This window comes from Peromyscus maniculatus, chromosome 21, assembly GCF_049852395.1.
Source record: "Peromyscus maniculatus bairdii isolate BWxNUB_F1_BW_parent chromosome 21, HU_Pman_BW_mat_3.1, whole genome shotgun sequence".
Classification (NCBI taxonomy): domain Eukaryota; kingdom Metazoa; phylum Chordata; class Mammalia; order Rodentia; family Cricetidae; genus Peromyscus; species Peromyscus maniculatus.
Window position 1 is genome coordinate 7,410,975 of NC_134872.1, and position 12,358 is coordinate 7,423,332.

The 12,358-nt window shown below is 48.1% G+C and overlaps 1 protein-coding gene across 10 annotated transcripts in view; it reads left to right on the plus strand.

Moving 5' to 3' along the window:
* The first annotated feature begins 2,760 nt into the window (after window positions 1–2,760).
* Window positions 2,761–12,358, plus strand: part of C21H6orf89 (chromosome 21 C6orf89 homolog) — a 34,115-nt gene continuing 24,517 nt past the window's right edge. The window contains exons 1-2 of one of the 10 annotated variants that reach the window (XM_006983085.4): window positions 2,761–2,969; window positions 12,065–12,273. Coding sequence is in view for 1 of the 10 variants with exons in the window: in XM_016001642.3 (XP_015857128.2) it covers window positions 2,968–2,969 (2 nt within the window). In the remaining 9 variants the exon portion in view is untranslated. Of the gene's footprint in view, window positions 2,970–7,449; window positions 7,656–12,064; window positions 12,274–12,358 lie in introns of those variants that run through there. The other 9 variants (XM_016001643.3, XM_006983087.3, XM_076558407.1 and 6 more) reach the window with 9 other exon arrangements.

Below are 12,358 nucleotides of genomic sequence, written 5' to 3' on the forward strand. Positions count from 1 at the left end.
TCTACTCTCCCTCGGGAAGCACCTAACAGCATCCTTGTGCTTAGATATGTCTGTCTTTCTCAGTGCCTCGCCCTCTTGCTCCCTTAATCCTCATGGCTTAAGTCATTAAAAATATCTTTATAAAAATCTCCAGCTCTGTTTTAAATTAGTTAGGCCTGAAAATCTCTGCTGTATCCACGTCATGAATCCTGGAGTTTGCCTGAGTCGAAATCTCTAAAAGATTAGTGGACCGATTTGGGCAGTTGAAGGTGACACTGTCAGTCTATGTCTCTGTCACTTTCACCTCTGACATCTTGGGAGCTCACTCGTGGCTCCATCCGAAGCATTGTGGGTAAGCGTCCCTGAGCGTTGCTTGGCTGGATTGCCCTGCTATGCAAGGCTTACGAGTTATCTTGGTCCCTTTGTTGTTGTTTTGGGGGGTGTTTGTTTGTTTTGTTTTTGAGAAGTGGGTTTCTCTGTGTAGCCCTGGCTATCCTGGAACTCGCTCTGTAGACCAGGCTGGCCTCGAACTCAGAGATTCACCTGCCTCAGCTTCCTGAGTGCCGAGATGGTCTCAACCGCTGAGCCATCTCTCCAGCCCCCTGACACTAAAATCTTAAAGGTGCTCTCCGTTCTCTGCTGGCCTTTGGTCTAAGGATGCTGCTGCTCTGGCCTGCACTTTTTGGGGGAGCTCATACCCTTAGAGGAAGCGACCTTCCCTCTTCAATGCAGCTTCACCTGAGCTGCACAGCTCCAAGGAGCGGGAACTCTGCTGGCTTCCTCCTCAGCATTCTCATTAGGGGATGTTCTGAAGAAGGGGCTTCTAGAACTTCCAAGGCCAAGATAGATGAATTTAGACTCCATATGTTCTTATTTCTATAAGAGGTTAAAGCCCTAGTTACTACATTATCTGTCTTTAAACATGGCACTGGCTTTGCAATGTCTTCTGACCCCGGAAGAAGAGAACGCCTCTGGGGATGCTCGCAGACCTGAATAGCAGCCTGAGCCTTGGTGACGAGCTGGCCTAACAGCTGACAATGGATGGCCTGCAGAGCCTGGTCTAGGAAGGGCTCCAGAGCACAGGACCAGCAGATGATGCCTGGTCCAGTAATCTCTATTTTTATCCCCTCCCCCTCACCGTTCTAGACACACATACAAGCATGGGAAGGAAGCTCAGCTCACTATTAATTAAGAGTAAAAAGCTTTGGCCTAAGGTGACATCGTGGAAGTCATTTCCATCTAGAAGGCATCTCCTCTTCTGCTATTTCTCTCTGGGACCAGGAAAAAGGATCGTCTAAGCCCACGTGACTAGCTTCAGGTTTTGTACTCATGCATCTGTCCAGATGTCCATCTGTACCTTAAGCCTGTAAGTGACCAGCTCAGGCTCCAAGTTCACGTTTCTACGGTTAGTTCTCTACCAGGACTCTAGGAAAACTCGGATTGTTTAAAAAGCGCTGGTTTAGGAGCAAGGATTGCTTTCGTGCGCTGCGCTTTGTCTCTGCACATGTGTGTGCTGTCTACATGTGCTGGTGTTTTTAGATAGTTTCCTTGGTACCAAACTGCCTGAGAAGTAAGTGCAAACATGAATTAAAATTGTTAAATTAACCCAAATTCTTTCCAGTTCATAGTGGAACTGGAGTTAAATTTTGTTTCAGATTTATTTATTTCCATGTGTATGAGTGTTTCGCCTGCATGCATGTATGCATCACGCATCATGTGTGTGCCCAGTGCTCATGGAGGTGTGAGGGGGCATCAGATCCCCTGGAACTGGAGTAACAGACAGTTTCTAGACATTATGTGGGTGCTGGGAACCGAACCCCAGTCCTCTGCAGGAGCAGCCAGGGTTGGTAACTGCTGAGCCATCTCCCCAGCTCCGACAGTCTCAGTAGGTCAGCTAAGGGAACAGGTGTCAGGAGAGAGGAGATTTAATTGTCTGTGGCCGTGGGGGCGAGGGCAGCGTGTGGCCTGATGGCCCTGGGTCTTCAGTCCCTTTCTCTGGTTTACCCTGCTTCACCAGCCCAGGTTTTGGTCTGCGGGTCCCGTGTGGAAATCAGTTAAACGCTGACAAAGGGGCTGGAGAGAGGCCTCAGCTGTCAAGAGCTCCTGGACACTGCTCTTTCCGAAGGATCTGAGTTCCCAGAACCAACATCATTCTGCTCACAACTGTCTGTTAGTCCAGTTGCAGGGGATCCAGGGCCCCTGGCCTCCGAGGGTGGGCGCATGCACTCCGTGCACATACCTACATGGAGACACACACGCACCTAAGTAACATGAGTAAAAATACATCTTTCTTTTTTTCTTTGAAAAAAAGTTCTAACGTGACAGACAGTTCGGGCTGAGGAATCTGGCGTCCAGTGCCGACTGCCACTGCGTGTCTGCGAGAGACATCTCCAGTAGTTAACCAGCTTCCTACGCTTGCGTGGCTGCTACAAGGTTAAGTGTGGCGAGACTGTTTATGTTACAGTAGAATTGTTGGAGCAGTTTCGTAAGAGTGCAGCGCTTAGTAAGGCCTGCCACAGAATCAGCGGGTAATAGGTACAAACCAAAAAAAGTGATTGAGGTCTACCAGGCTGGGCCAAAATAAATAAATAATAATAATAATAATAATAATAATAATAATAATAATAATAATAATAATAATAATAATAATAATAATAATAATAATAATAAATTCTAGTTCTGAGGAGCAGTAGCGCGAGGTGGACGCCAGGGGGCGCAAGAGCGCACGCTTCTTCCCAGATACCGCGAGAGTTTCCCCCCTCCCCCCCCCCCCGCCCCGGGCGCGCGCGCGCCGCGACCTCGCGGGATCTGTCGTGGAGCGTGGGGCGCGAAGGGGGAGGTGTTCCCCTTTGTGTTCGCGGCCCGGCTCGCGGCGCGCGGAGCGCTTCCGGGTCGCGCTGCCGGAAGCAGGAAGTTGTGAGCCCCATCCTCCTCGCCCGGCGACTGGTGTCCCCGAGGCGGGAGGAGCCCGAGAGGGCGCGGGCCCGCATGTGAGTGACTGGGGCCCGAGGCCGGGAGGGGGGAGGCCGGCTGCCTTCGGCGGCCTGCGCAGCCTCGCGCCGCCCCTCCCCGCCGCCGCCGCCGCCGCCCCTTTCCCCTGGGCTCCCGGGAGTCCCGCTGCGGGAGCCCCGGGCGGGAGCCCCCCGCGTTCTGCGGACTGACAACATCCCCCGGCCGCTCCCGCGGGGTGGACGCTCCCGAGGAGGAGGCCGTGCTCGGACTCGGTTCGCAGGCGGCGCGGCCGTGTCCGGAAGCCCTGATCCCCGCCGGCCCCCCTCGCCACGGCTCCCTTAGCGTCCCGAGAGTCCATCCCCGGCCCCTTCTGACATCTTCCCCCTGATTGTTAAGGAGTTGTTTGTTTGTTAAGATTTATTTATTTATTATGTATACAGAAGAGGGCGCCAGATCTCGTTACAGATGGTTGTGAGCCACCTTGTGGGTGCTGGGAATTGAACTCAGGACCTCTGGGAGAGCAGTCGGTGCTCTTAACCTCTGAGCCATCTCTCCAGCCCCTTGTTTGTTTGTGATAACCCCCGCGGCGTCTCAGATTTCAGGCGGGAGCGTGTCCTGGGGTACTTACTGACCCGAGTGTTTTAAAGAGCTGTTGGCAAGCGCCGCTCAGTGCCAGAGACCCCCCTGCCGGGTGTTCGGTCGCATGCTCAGACTTAACTTTGCAGGCCACGTGTCGTGAGTATGCGGAGTTAGAAACACGACGGGACACGTTTGCCCTTTCTTCTCAGTGTCAAAGCGTATCGAGGAACAGACTCCCAAGCTGGCTTCCGTTAGCTGCGGTTTTGCCAAGAATTGGGAGATTTCCCTTGACCGCTGTCCGTTGCCCAAAATAGGCTATTTTATTCCAGGCTTCCCTGGGGAATATTAACTCCGACTTGACACTACACATCCACAGTGATTATCTCTCTATGGGTTATTGAATGACTACGTAGAGAGTGAAGGGGCCGTAGGTGAAGAGAATGTCACAGATGTGAAGAGAAAGACGAGTGTTCAGATAAGACGTGAGGGTCTCAGCTGAGGGAGGCCCTGGCCATGGAGGTGAGCTTCGGCAAAGAAGGACAGAGAGGTGGCCACATCTATGGGGGGGGGGGGGGCAGGGATAGTTAGGATTCTCTGTCAGTTCTTAGGGAACACACTCAGTCAAATAACCAGTCAGAGGGGCTGTTGACATTCCAGTGTTACAGCCTTCCTCTTCGTGGGGTCCAAGTTAAGGTGCTGGGTCTTTGCCTCAGTCTAGTGATTTTTCTGATATGAATTCAGTACACTTAGCGCTCCTAGGGTGCCAGTTTACTTTGATAGGTTGGTTGGTTGGTTTTTGTTTTGTTTTTCCTGGATGGGTGGCCTGGAACTCCCTGTGTAGACCAGGCCTGCCTCTGCCTGGCAAGCGCAGGGATGAAAGGCCCCTGCCTCCGCATCTGGCCACTGTGATAAGTTTATAGGTGAAAAAGGTTATGGTTTTTACTTTTACAAGCGAGTGATTTGTCAGTCTGTGCCTTGTGGGAGGTGTTGACAGGGAGCAGTGCCGTATATACGCAGGGAGCGTAGTCTCCCTGCCTCTGCGTTTTCACTAACATGGAGTCACGTAGGGCAAGGTACAGCCTGAAAGCTGCTGTTGTTGCACACAGCATGTAGTAACATAGAGCCGGGCACACAGCCTGACCGCAACACACACTTTAAGATCTAAAAGCCTGCACAGCCTTGGCATTGAGTGTTCCTTTAGTTACCATGCACTTGTAGTCCAGACTACTGCATACTTAGTATTCCAGTCCTTCTCATTGCTGGTTTGGTAGTCCCCAGATAGAACTTTTTATAGACATGTCTCTCTCATTTGGTTAACTTGAAGTTATTTTAATTTCTCTCTTAAGAACATGCAGGGAGCCGGGTGGTGGTGGCGCACACCTTTAATCCCAGCACTCAGGAGGCAGAGGCAGGCAGATCTCTGTGAGTTTGAGGCCAGCCTGGGCTACAGAGTGAGTTCCAGGACAGGCTCCAAAGCTACACAGAGAAACCCTGTCTCAAAAAACCAAAACAAAACAAAACAAAAGAACATGCAGGGATGAGGTAAAGTGCTGGACTACTATGCATATGACTATGTTTAGTTCTTAGTACTGAAAGGAAACAAAACAGATTAAATACTTAAGTCAGGTTTGGTGATGAGACAGAGGCAGGAAAATCAGAAGTTCAAGGCCAGCCTAGGCTACATGAAACCATATCTTAAAAAACAAAAAACCCCACCCTAAGACCCCATGTATGCATATATAAAGTACATACGTGTGTGTGTGTGTGTGTGTGTGTGTGTGTGTGTGTGTGTAAAGTTCACCTTTGCTGCCTTGCACTTTTGCTGAGTAGTCACAGACTCGGACTTGTGTACCAGAAAGAACCCAACCCGGGTCCTCTGAAACAGCAGTAATCACTCATAACCACCGAGCCATCTCGGGCAGCCCGCATTTTCTCCATTTATCCCTTTGTCTGTGTTGAAACTGCCTTTTCTGCCTTGAGACATACTTTGTGACCCAGTTTGAGTCCCTGTCCTCCCCATCTACTCTGTAACACACCAGGTACTGGCTTCCAAGACTGCTGCTGACTGGCCCTCACCAGGCTGGTGCATTTCAGAAGGAAGTAGAGGGAGCACACCAGGAAATAGGATTGGGAACAGGGCTAGTGGGTCCTTTTTGTGAATTTGTTCCTCTGTCGGGTTCCATAACTGGAGTGAACTTCCATATTTAGGCTTAGTTTTTTGTCTTGTTAGTTTCTCCATTAAAAAAAAATCTTTTTTAAAGTTATTGTTATTATGTGCATTGGTGTTTGATCTTCATGTGTATCTGTATGAGTATGTTGGATCCCCTGAAACTGTAGTTACAGACAGTTGTGTGTGAGCTGCCATGTGGGTCCTGGGAGTTGAACCCAGGTCCTCTGGAAGGGCTGCCAGTGCTCTTAACCACTGAGTTATCTCCCCAGCCCCAAGTTATTATTTTCTAATTACTATGTGTGTGTGATTCTGAGTGTGTGTATGTGCACCACATGTGTGCAGGAGGCCAGAAGAGGGTGCCAGGTTCTCTGGAGAGAGTGTGTGTGTGTGTGTGTGTGTGTGTGTTAGTCATAGGCAGTTGTGAGTTGTCCTGTGGGTGCTGAGAACCAAACCCAGGTCCTCTGAAATATCAGTAAGTGTGCTTGATCACTAAGCCATCTCTGCGGTCTGTATTTCCCCCCCTTACCTGACCTGAAGAGCTCACAGTGTAGGAGGGAGGGAGATGTGGAGGCAGCACAGAGTGATAGAGTTGTATGAGGTTCAAATATGGACTCCAGGTTGAGAGCTTCGCATGTGAACTTTTTAGACAAAGCACTGGAAGATAGGCTTTTTAGGGAGAGGAAGTGATGTGTACAGAGGGAGAGAGCTGTGAAACAGGAGAAGATGAGAAAGGGTTACTGGAGAATGAGATGGACCAAGTAGGTGGTGACCAGATCAAAAAGGGCTGTGGTAAGTAGTTTAGACTTCATCTTATAACAGTTATCATTAAGTATTGGGTTTACTTAGATAGTGGAACAAATATTTCATATATACGATTGTGTAGTCCTCAGTTGGAGTAGCTATAATTAGCTCCCCCCCCCTGCGCGCGCTCTGAGATAGGGTCTCATGTAACCCAGGCTAACCTCAGATTTGCTTTGTAGCTGACTCTAATTCCTGAGTGCTAGAATTATAGATGTGCAGCCCACATCTGGTTCATTATCCCTGTATTGTAAATGAAAATTGTGAGATTTAAGGAGCTTGTCCGTAAGTAGAAGAAGCTAGATGGATCCAGCTTTTCCCAGCTCCAGCCCCTGTGTCCTTAGCAACCATGCTGTGCTTCTGAAGAGCAGCAAGCGTCTTGAGGGTGCCTAACCCTGACCCACTTGGCTTCAGAAAGTAAGTAAGCTGTGAACAAGAAAAAGGTCAGACTGAGGAGAGGCCTGGGAATTCAGACAGACTATCTCTGGGATGGCCCACAGTAGAAATGTTCTTCTTGTTAATTACTCACTTTCTTTTAGATAAAATCTCCATTTTATAATCCTGTGTAGATGAAGCTGGTCTCAGACTTGCAGAGATCTTCCTTTGCTTCAGCTACCTGAGTGTCGGGATTAAAGTCTCATGACCTGAGCTGATCTCTGGGACGCATCTGTAGGAGGACTGACCTGACCCCATGTCCTCCATATGTGTGCATGTACACAAAGTCAAGTAAACATTTGAGAAGGAAAAGGGATGGGAGAGTGAGCTGACAAGGAAGACAAGTTCAGGATGGACGGACACCTTCCACAGTGCTCAGTTTGGGCAAACACAGGGTTGGCTCTTGGGCTCCATAGAGAGTTGTGGACTGAAAAGGATTTGGGGATCCTTAATAGGCGTGGTTGAGGCAGTGGAGGGAATGAGAAGGTCAAGGACAACTGGTGAGTGTTAACTTCCGGTGTGAGGACACGACAGGTAGGCCAAGGTTGAGAGGACTTGGGGAAACGGGCAGGAATGGCGGGTGCTTAGCAGAGGTCAGATAAAGCAGTCACTGAAAACGCCCTTTGGACTTGGCACCAGGGAAACCACTGGTGACTAGTGAGAGCCAAATTGGCCAAGTGAGAGTGCAGGAATATGATTCAGCAGGTTAACGGAGGAGGAACGGAGACCTGAGGAAGAGAAAGTAAGTGAGGCCGTGCCTCCCCTGAAGGGAGGGGACCGAGAGATTAGTACAAATCCCGAGGGGACAGATGTTTAAGGAGTAGAAACAGGAAAAAACAAGGCTTGGAGTAGACAGAAGTAAGTTTAAAGATGTCAGACTTCTGCTGCAGGTCAGAAGTCAGTGAAAAGAGGGGTGTTAGTGCTGAATAGGTAAGAGCCAGCAGTGAGGCTCAGTAGTTAGCGCTTGGATTTGTGAAAAGTGTATGGTGTGTGTGTGTGTGTGAGAGAGAGAGAGAGAGAGAGAGAGAGAGAGAGAGAGAGAGAGAGAGATTTGACTACATACCCAATAGTAGGTAACATTAGGAAATCAGTAGTTTTAGTGGAAATGGTAATGGAGCATGCTAACTGTTACATAGGAAATTCTTATTATGAGATGGTGACTATCTAGAGGTAATTGAATGGTGTGTCACAGTTAATTTCAGATGATTCTGATCAGAACAAACAGGGTGTGGACAATGTTGACAACAGACGGTCTAAGTGAGTGCCGCGTAGATGTTCATTGTTCTTTTTGTTTCTGGAAGTTTGAAATCTTTCACAATAAGTTTGGGGGAAATACAGAATTAAGGGTGCATCCATGGGGTGGCTGTTTTCTCTCAAGTTAGGAAGAGTGCAGGAGCACTTACACTCAGGTCTTGCCAGGCAGATGCATAGAAAGAGGGTCATTAGATCACATGATAGAATATAAAAAAAGTCATTTCATTGATTGTAATTTTTTTGTAGGGTTAAACTACCCCCCCAACTTCATTTTTTGTTTCTGGGTTTTTTGTTTTTTGTTTGTTTGTTTTTTAGGCAAGGTCTCTCTGTGTAGCCCTGGCTGTCCTGGAACTCTCTATGTAAACTATCCTTGAACTCAGAGATCCCCCTGCCTCTGCTGGTTTATAGGCATGCACCACCATGCCTGGAGTCTAGTCAGCAAACAGAAAGCTGTGTATACTTGAGATTCGCAGCCTGGTGGGGCTGGAGAGAAGTAGACACCGAAACTGCCGCACAGCCTTGCCTGCCCCTCACATCAGCAAGTTTCCTCTTGCCTCATTATTTGCAAGATCTATCTTAACATTAAAAACCACTTTGTTTTCCAAGATTTATTTAGTGTACTAGTGAGTGCGGATACACACACGTCGGGGAGCACGTGTGGAGGTCAGAGGACGGCTTTCTGGGAGTCGGTGTCCTTCTTCCACTTGGAGGCAGCCACTGTGCTAAGCAGGCTCGCCCCTGCCTCCCATCTGCCCACAGGGGTGCTGGGATGGCAGTGCTCATCGGGGTGCCTACCACTGTCTCTGGCACCTTTTCTTCCTGTGGGTTTCGGAGATTGAACTTGGCTCTTGAGGTTTGCATAGCAAATGTTCTTACCTTCAGAGTCATCTCCTCAGCCCCGTTATTTTGTTTTGTTTCTGACTTGAGGATTAAACCCAGGGCCTTCTGTGTGCTAGGCTAATGCTCAGTCACTGCTATGTTCAAAAGCACCTTTAGGGCGGTGGTGGCGCACGCCTTTAATCCCAGCACTCGGGAGGCAGAGGCAGGCAGATCTCTGAGTTCGAGGCCAGCTTGGTCTACAGAGTGAGATCCAGGACAGGCTCCAAAACTACACAGAGAAACCCTGTCTCAAAAAAGCCACCAAAAAACAAAAACAAAAAATCCCCTTTAAGCATATTTTTAGTGTAGAATATATAGTATTAACTCTAGGCACTTTGCCATATGGTTAGATCTCTATAAATTATTTTCTTTTACAACTGAAACCTTATTATATTTATTTATTTTGTGTGTATAATGTGTGTCACCTGCCATGGAGCATATGTAGAGGTCAGAGGACAACCTTCGGGAGTTGGCGCTCTCTTTCCACCACGTGGGTCCTGAAGCTCAAACTTTGGCTCTCGGGCTTGGCAGCGAGCCACTTTACCAACTGAGCCATCTTGGTAGCCTCCTGAAACTTTCTAATCTTTGGCTCATTTTTCTGGGGTTTCCCTAGCCCCTACAATTGCCATTTCCTGGCTGGTTCTGTGTTAACTGGTTTCCATTAGTCCTATAGTGGCACCGTATAACTAGTATTCTGTGTGGCTTCACTCAGCATTTCCTTTTCAAAGACCAGTTTCCCGTTGTATTTATAGCCACCTCTTCTTGAACTAGTGTAGACCAACCCCACTAAGCTGCGAGTGGACTTTGGATTGCTTCTGTCTGGGCTATTGTAAAGAGTGCTGCAGTGAGCTTGGGGGAGCAGATGTCTCCTCAGAAACCACGCTTCACTTTCTTTGAATATATCTCCACATGTAGGATTGCTGGATGCTAACAATCTGTGTTATTTCCAACACTTCCATGGGATTTTCTGTTTTCGTGCTTACCAACAGTGAAAATTCTCAGTGTTAGAAATTTTAAGTACTTACAGTTTTAAATTATTACTGTTTTGAACCACATAAAGCATTTTAGTGTTTTATCAGTTCTTTCCCCTTAAATATATTCAGCTTTTCTTGGTATTTTTTGTTTGTTTGTGTTTTTATTTGTTTGTTTATTTATTTTGAGACAGGGTCTTTCTGTGTAGTCCTGGCAGGCCTTGAACTCACAGAGATTCACCTGCCTCTGTCTCCCTAGTGCTGGGATTAAAATCATTCATCACTACCCCTGGCTCTTGGTAGTTTTTAATTGGAATCTGATGGATGCATTATTCTCTTTAGTAAAATGTCTTCAGTCACGAGAACCTTGGGATGACCCTGAATGGAATGTATTCATGAAGAGTGTACAGCACACCCCACAGCTAACTAGGGAACCAAACAGGAGAAGGAATTTCTCTGCAGATTGTTCTCATTGTTGGCAGCTGGAATATATGCTTCCTAGCTAAAGCATCATTGGATCAGTATTGTGTCTTAGAGTTGCTGGTCGGCCAAAGCTGTTCATGTCAGTGTTCAGGACATGTCATGTCACTGGACTGGCTAGTGCCAAAGTGACAGTTACATTTATTTTGCTCTCTTAGCCTCTTTTCTGCTTTCCACAAACTTGTTTGACTTTTATATAAAATTTACTTACTGTATATATGTATATGATATATATACAATATACAATATAACATATATACAGTGTACAATATACAATACAATATATATTATATTGTATACACACATACCTTATGCATGCAGTGCCTGAAGAGGTCAGAAGAGGGTATTAGATTCCCTGGAATAGGAGTTATAGGTGGTTGTGAGCCATGATGTGGATGCTGGGAACCAAACCCAGGTTCTCTCAAGAGTAGCAAGTGTTCTTAATTGCTGAGCCATCTCTCCAACCCCTGTTTGTTTTTTGAATCAGGGTCTCACATAGTCCAAGATGGTCTTGAACTCGTAGCTGAGACTGTCCTGGAACTCAATAGTGCCACCATGTTCAGCTCTTTACACACTTTCTGCTGACAAGTTCTGTCCCAGCAGCTCCATGGGCCATGCTCCCAGGCTCTTTCCATAGGGACTGAGGCCTGGGTGGAGCTGTGGGGAGCATCTCATAAGAGCTGCTCTGCTTCTGTTCCTGAGGTCTCCTCCACTGTGAACCAGCACCCTGGCTCACCCTGGCTCACCCCGGCAGGCCTCTCTTGAAAGCCAGGCTCAGCTCTTTGTTTTTGAGCAGGGCCATTCTCCATTGGGGAGGACTGCCTGGGCTCTGTGTGATGCCGGCCCTTACCCACTAGATGCCAATAGGACTCTTCCAATTTTGACAACAAGGACAGAGAAGAAAACCCTTCAGACAGCAGCAAATGCCCCAAGAGCAGAATCACTCTTGGGTGAGAGCTGGCGTCCTGAAGTAGCCGCCTTTGTTACTTCCGCTCATTTTCCGGTGCTGGGGATTGAACCAAGGCTCTTCTGCTGAGCTAGACCCCTGGCCCCAGAGTGTGCTTTTAACCAGCAGGGAAGAGGCTTGAAAGCATTTTGTTGAGTCCCACTCCCAGAGCTGGAAGGAACTCAAGACCATAGTCTCCCATATCCGGCTTTAGTACCTACGGGCAGTCAGCAGTGCGTACGTTTTCAGTGGGCCCTTCTGAGTTGAACTCTCCCACTGACCTGCCTGGGGCAGGCGTCAGTTGTTCAGTGTCCCCCTGCCTGTCTATGCCTGCCACCTACTTGTTAGGAACGTAGCAGTGTCTTAGCCCCCATGCCTGTGTCCTTCACCTCACGTGATTTGTGTTTATTAGCCCATCACAGCATCATAAGAAGGGTAAGTACAAGACATTGAAGAGTGAGACCAAATTCATCTGACTTTTTGTTAGAGTGTGTTATTGTTCTGTTTCTGCATTAGTTATTTTTGTTATTTCACTGTGCTTCATTTATAAAGTAAACTTACTCGTAAGTGTGCACGAGGAGAACCTGGTGTGTCTAACAGTTGAGTACAATGTGGTTTCAGGCTTGCACTGGGGGTCTGGAAAATCTCCCCCATCGCTAACGGAGGATGACTGTGTGTCAAGGGTGGGACAGAAGCCTTGGTTTCCTGACTCCCGGTGACCCTGCCTGTGCCCTTGCAGAGTTAAACCACTGTTAAAGAGTCCAGCTCGTTCTTCCGAACTTCCCTCCGAGACAGAGCTCCTTCCTGCCAGGCTGGACCCTCTTCTGGAGGTAAATGGATTGTCTGTCCTCAAGCCTCAGCTGGTTTCACTCGTTCTTCTCGTGCTCAGTGCTTAGCTGTGACTTTGTGTTTCAT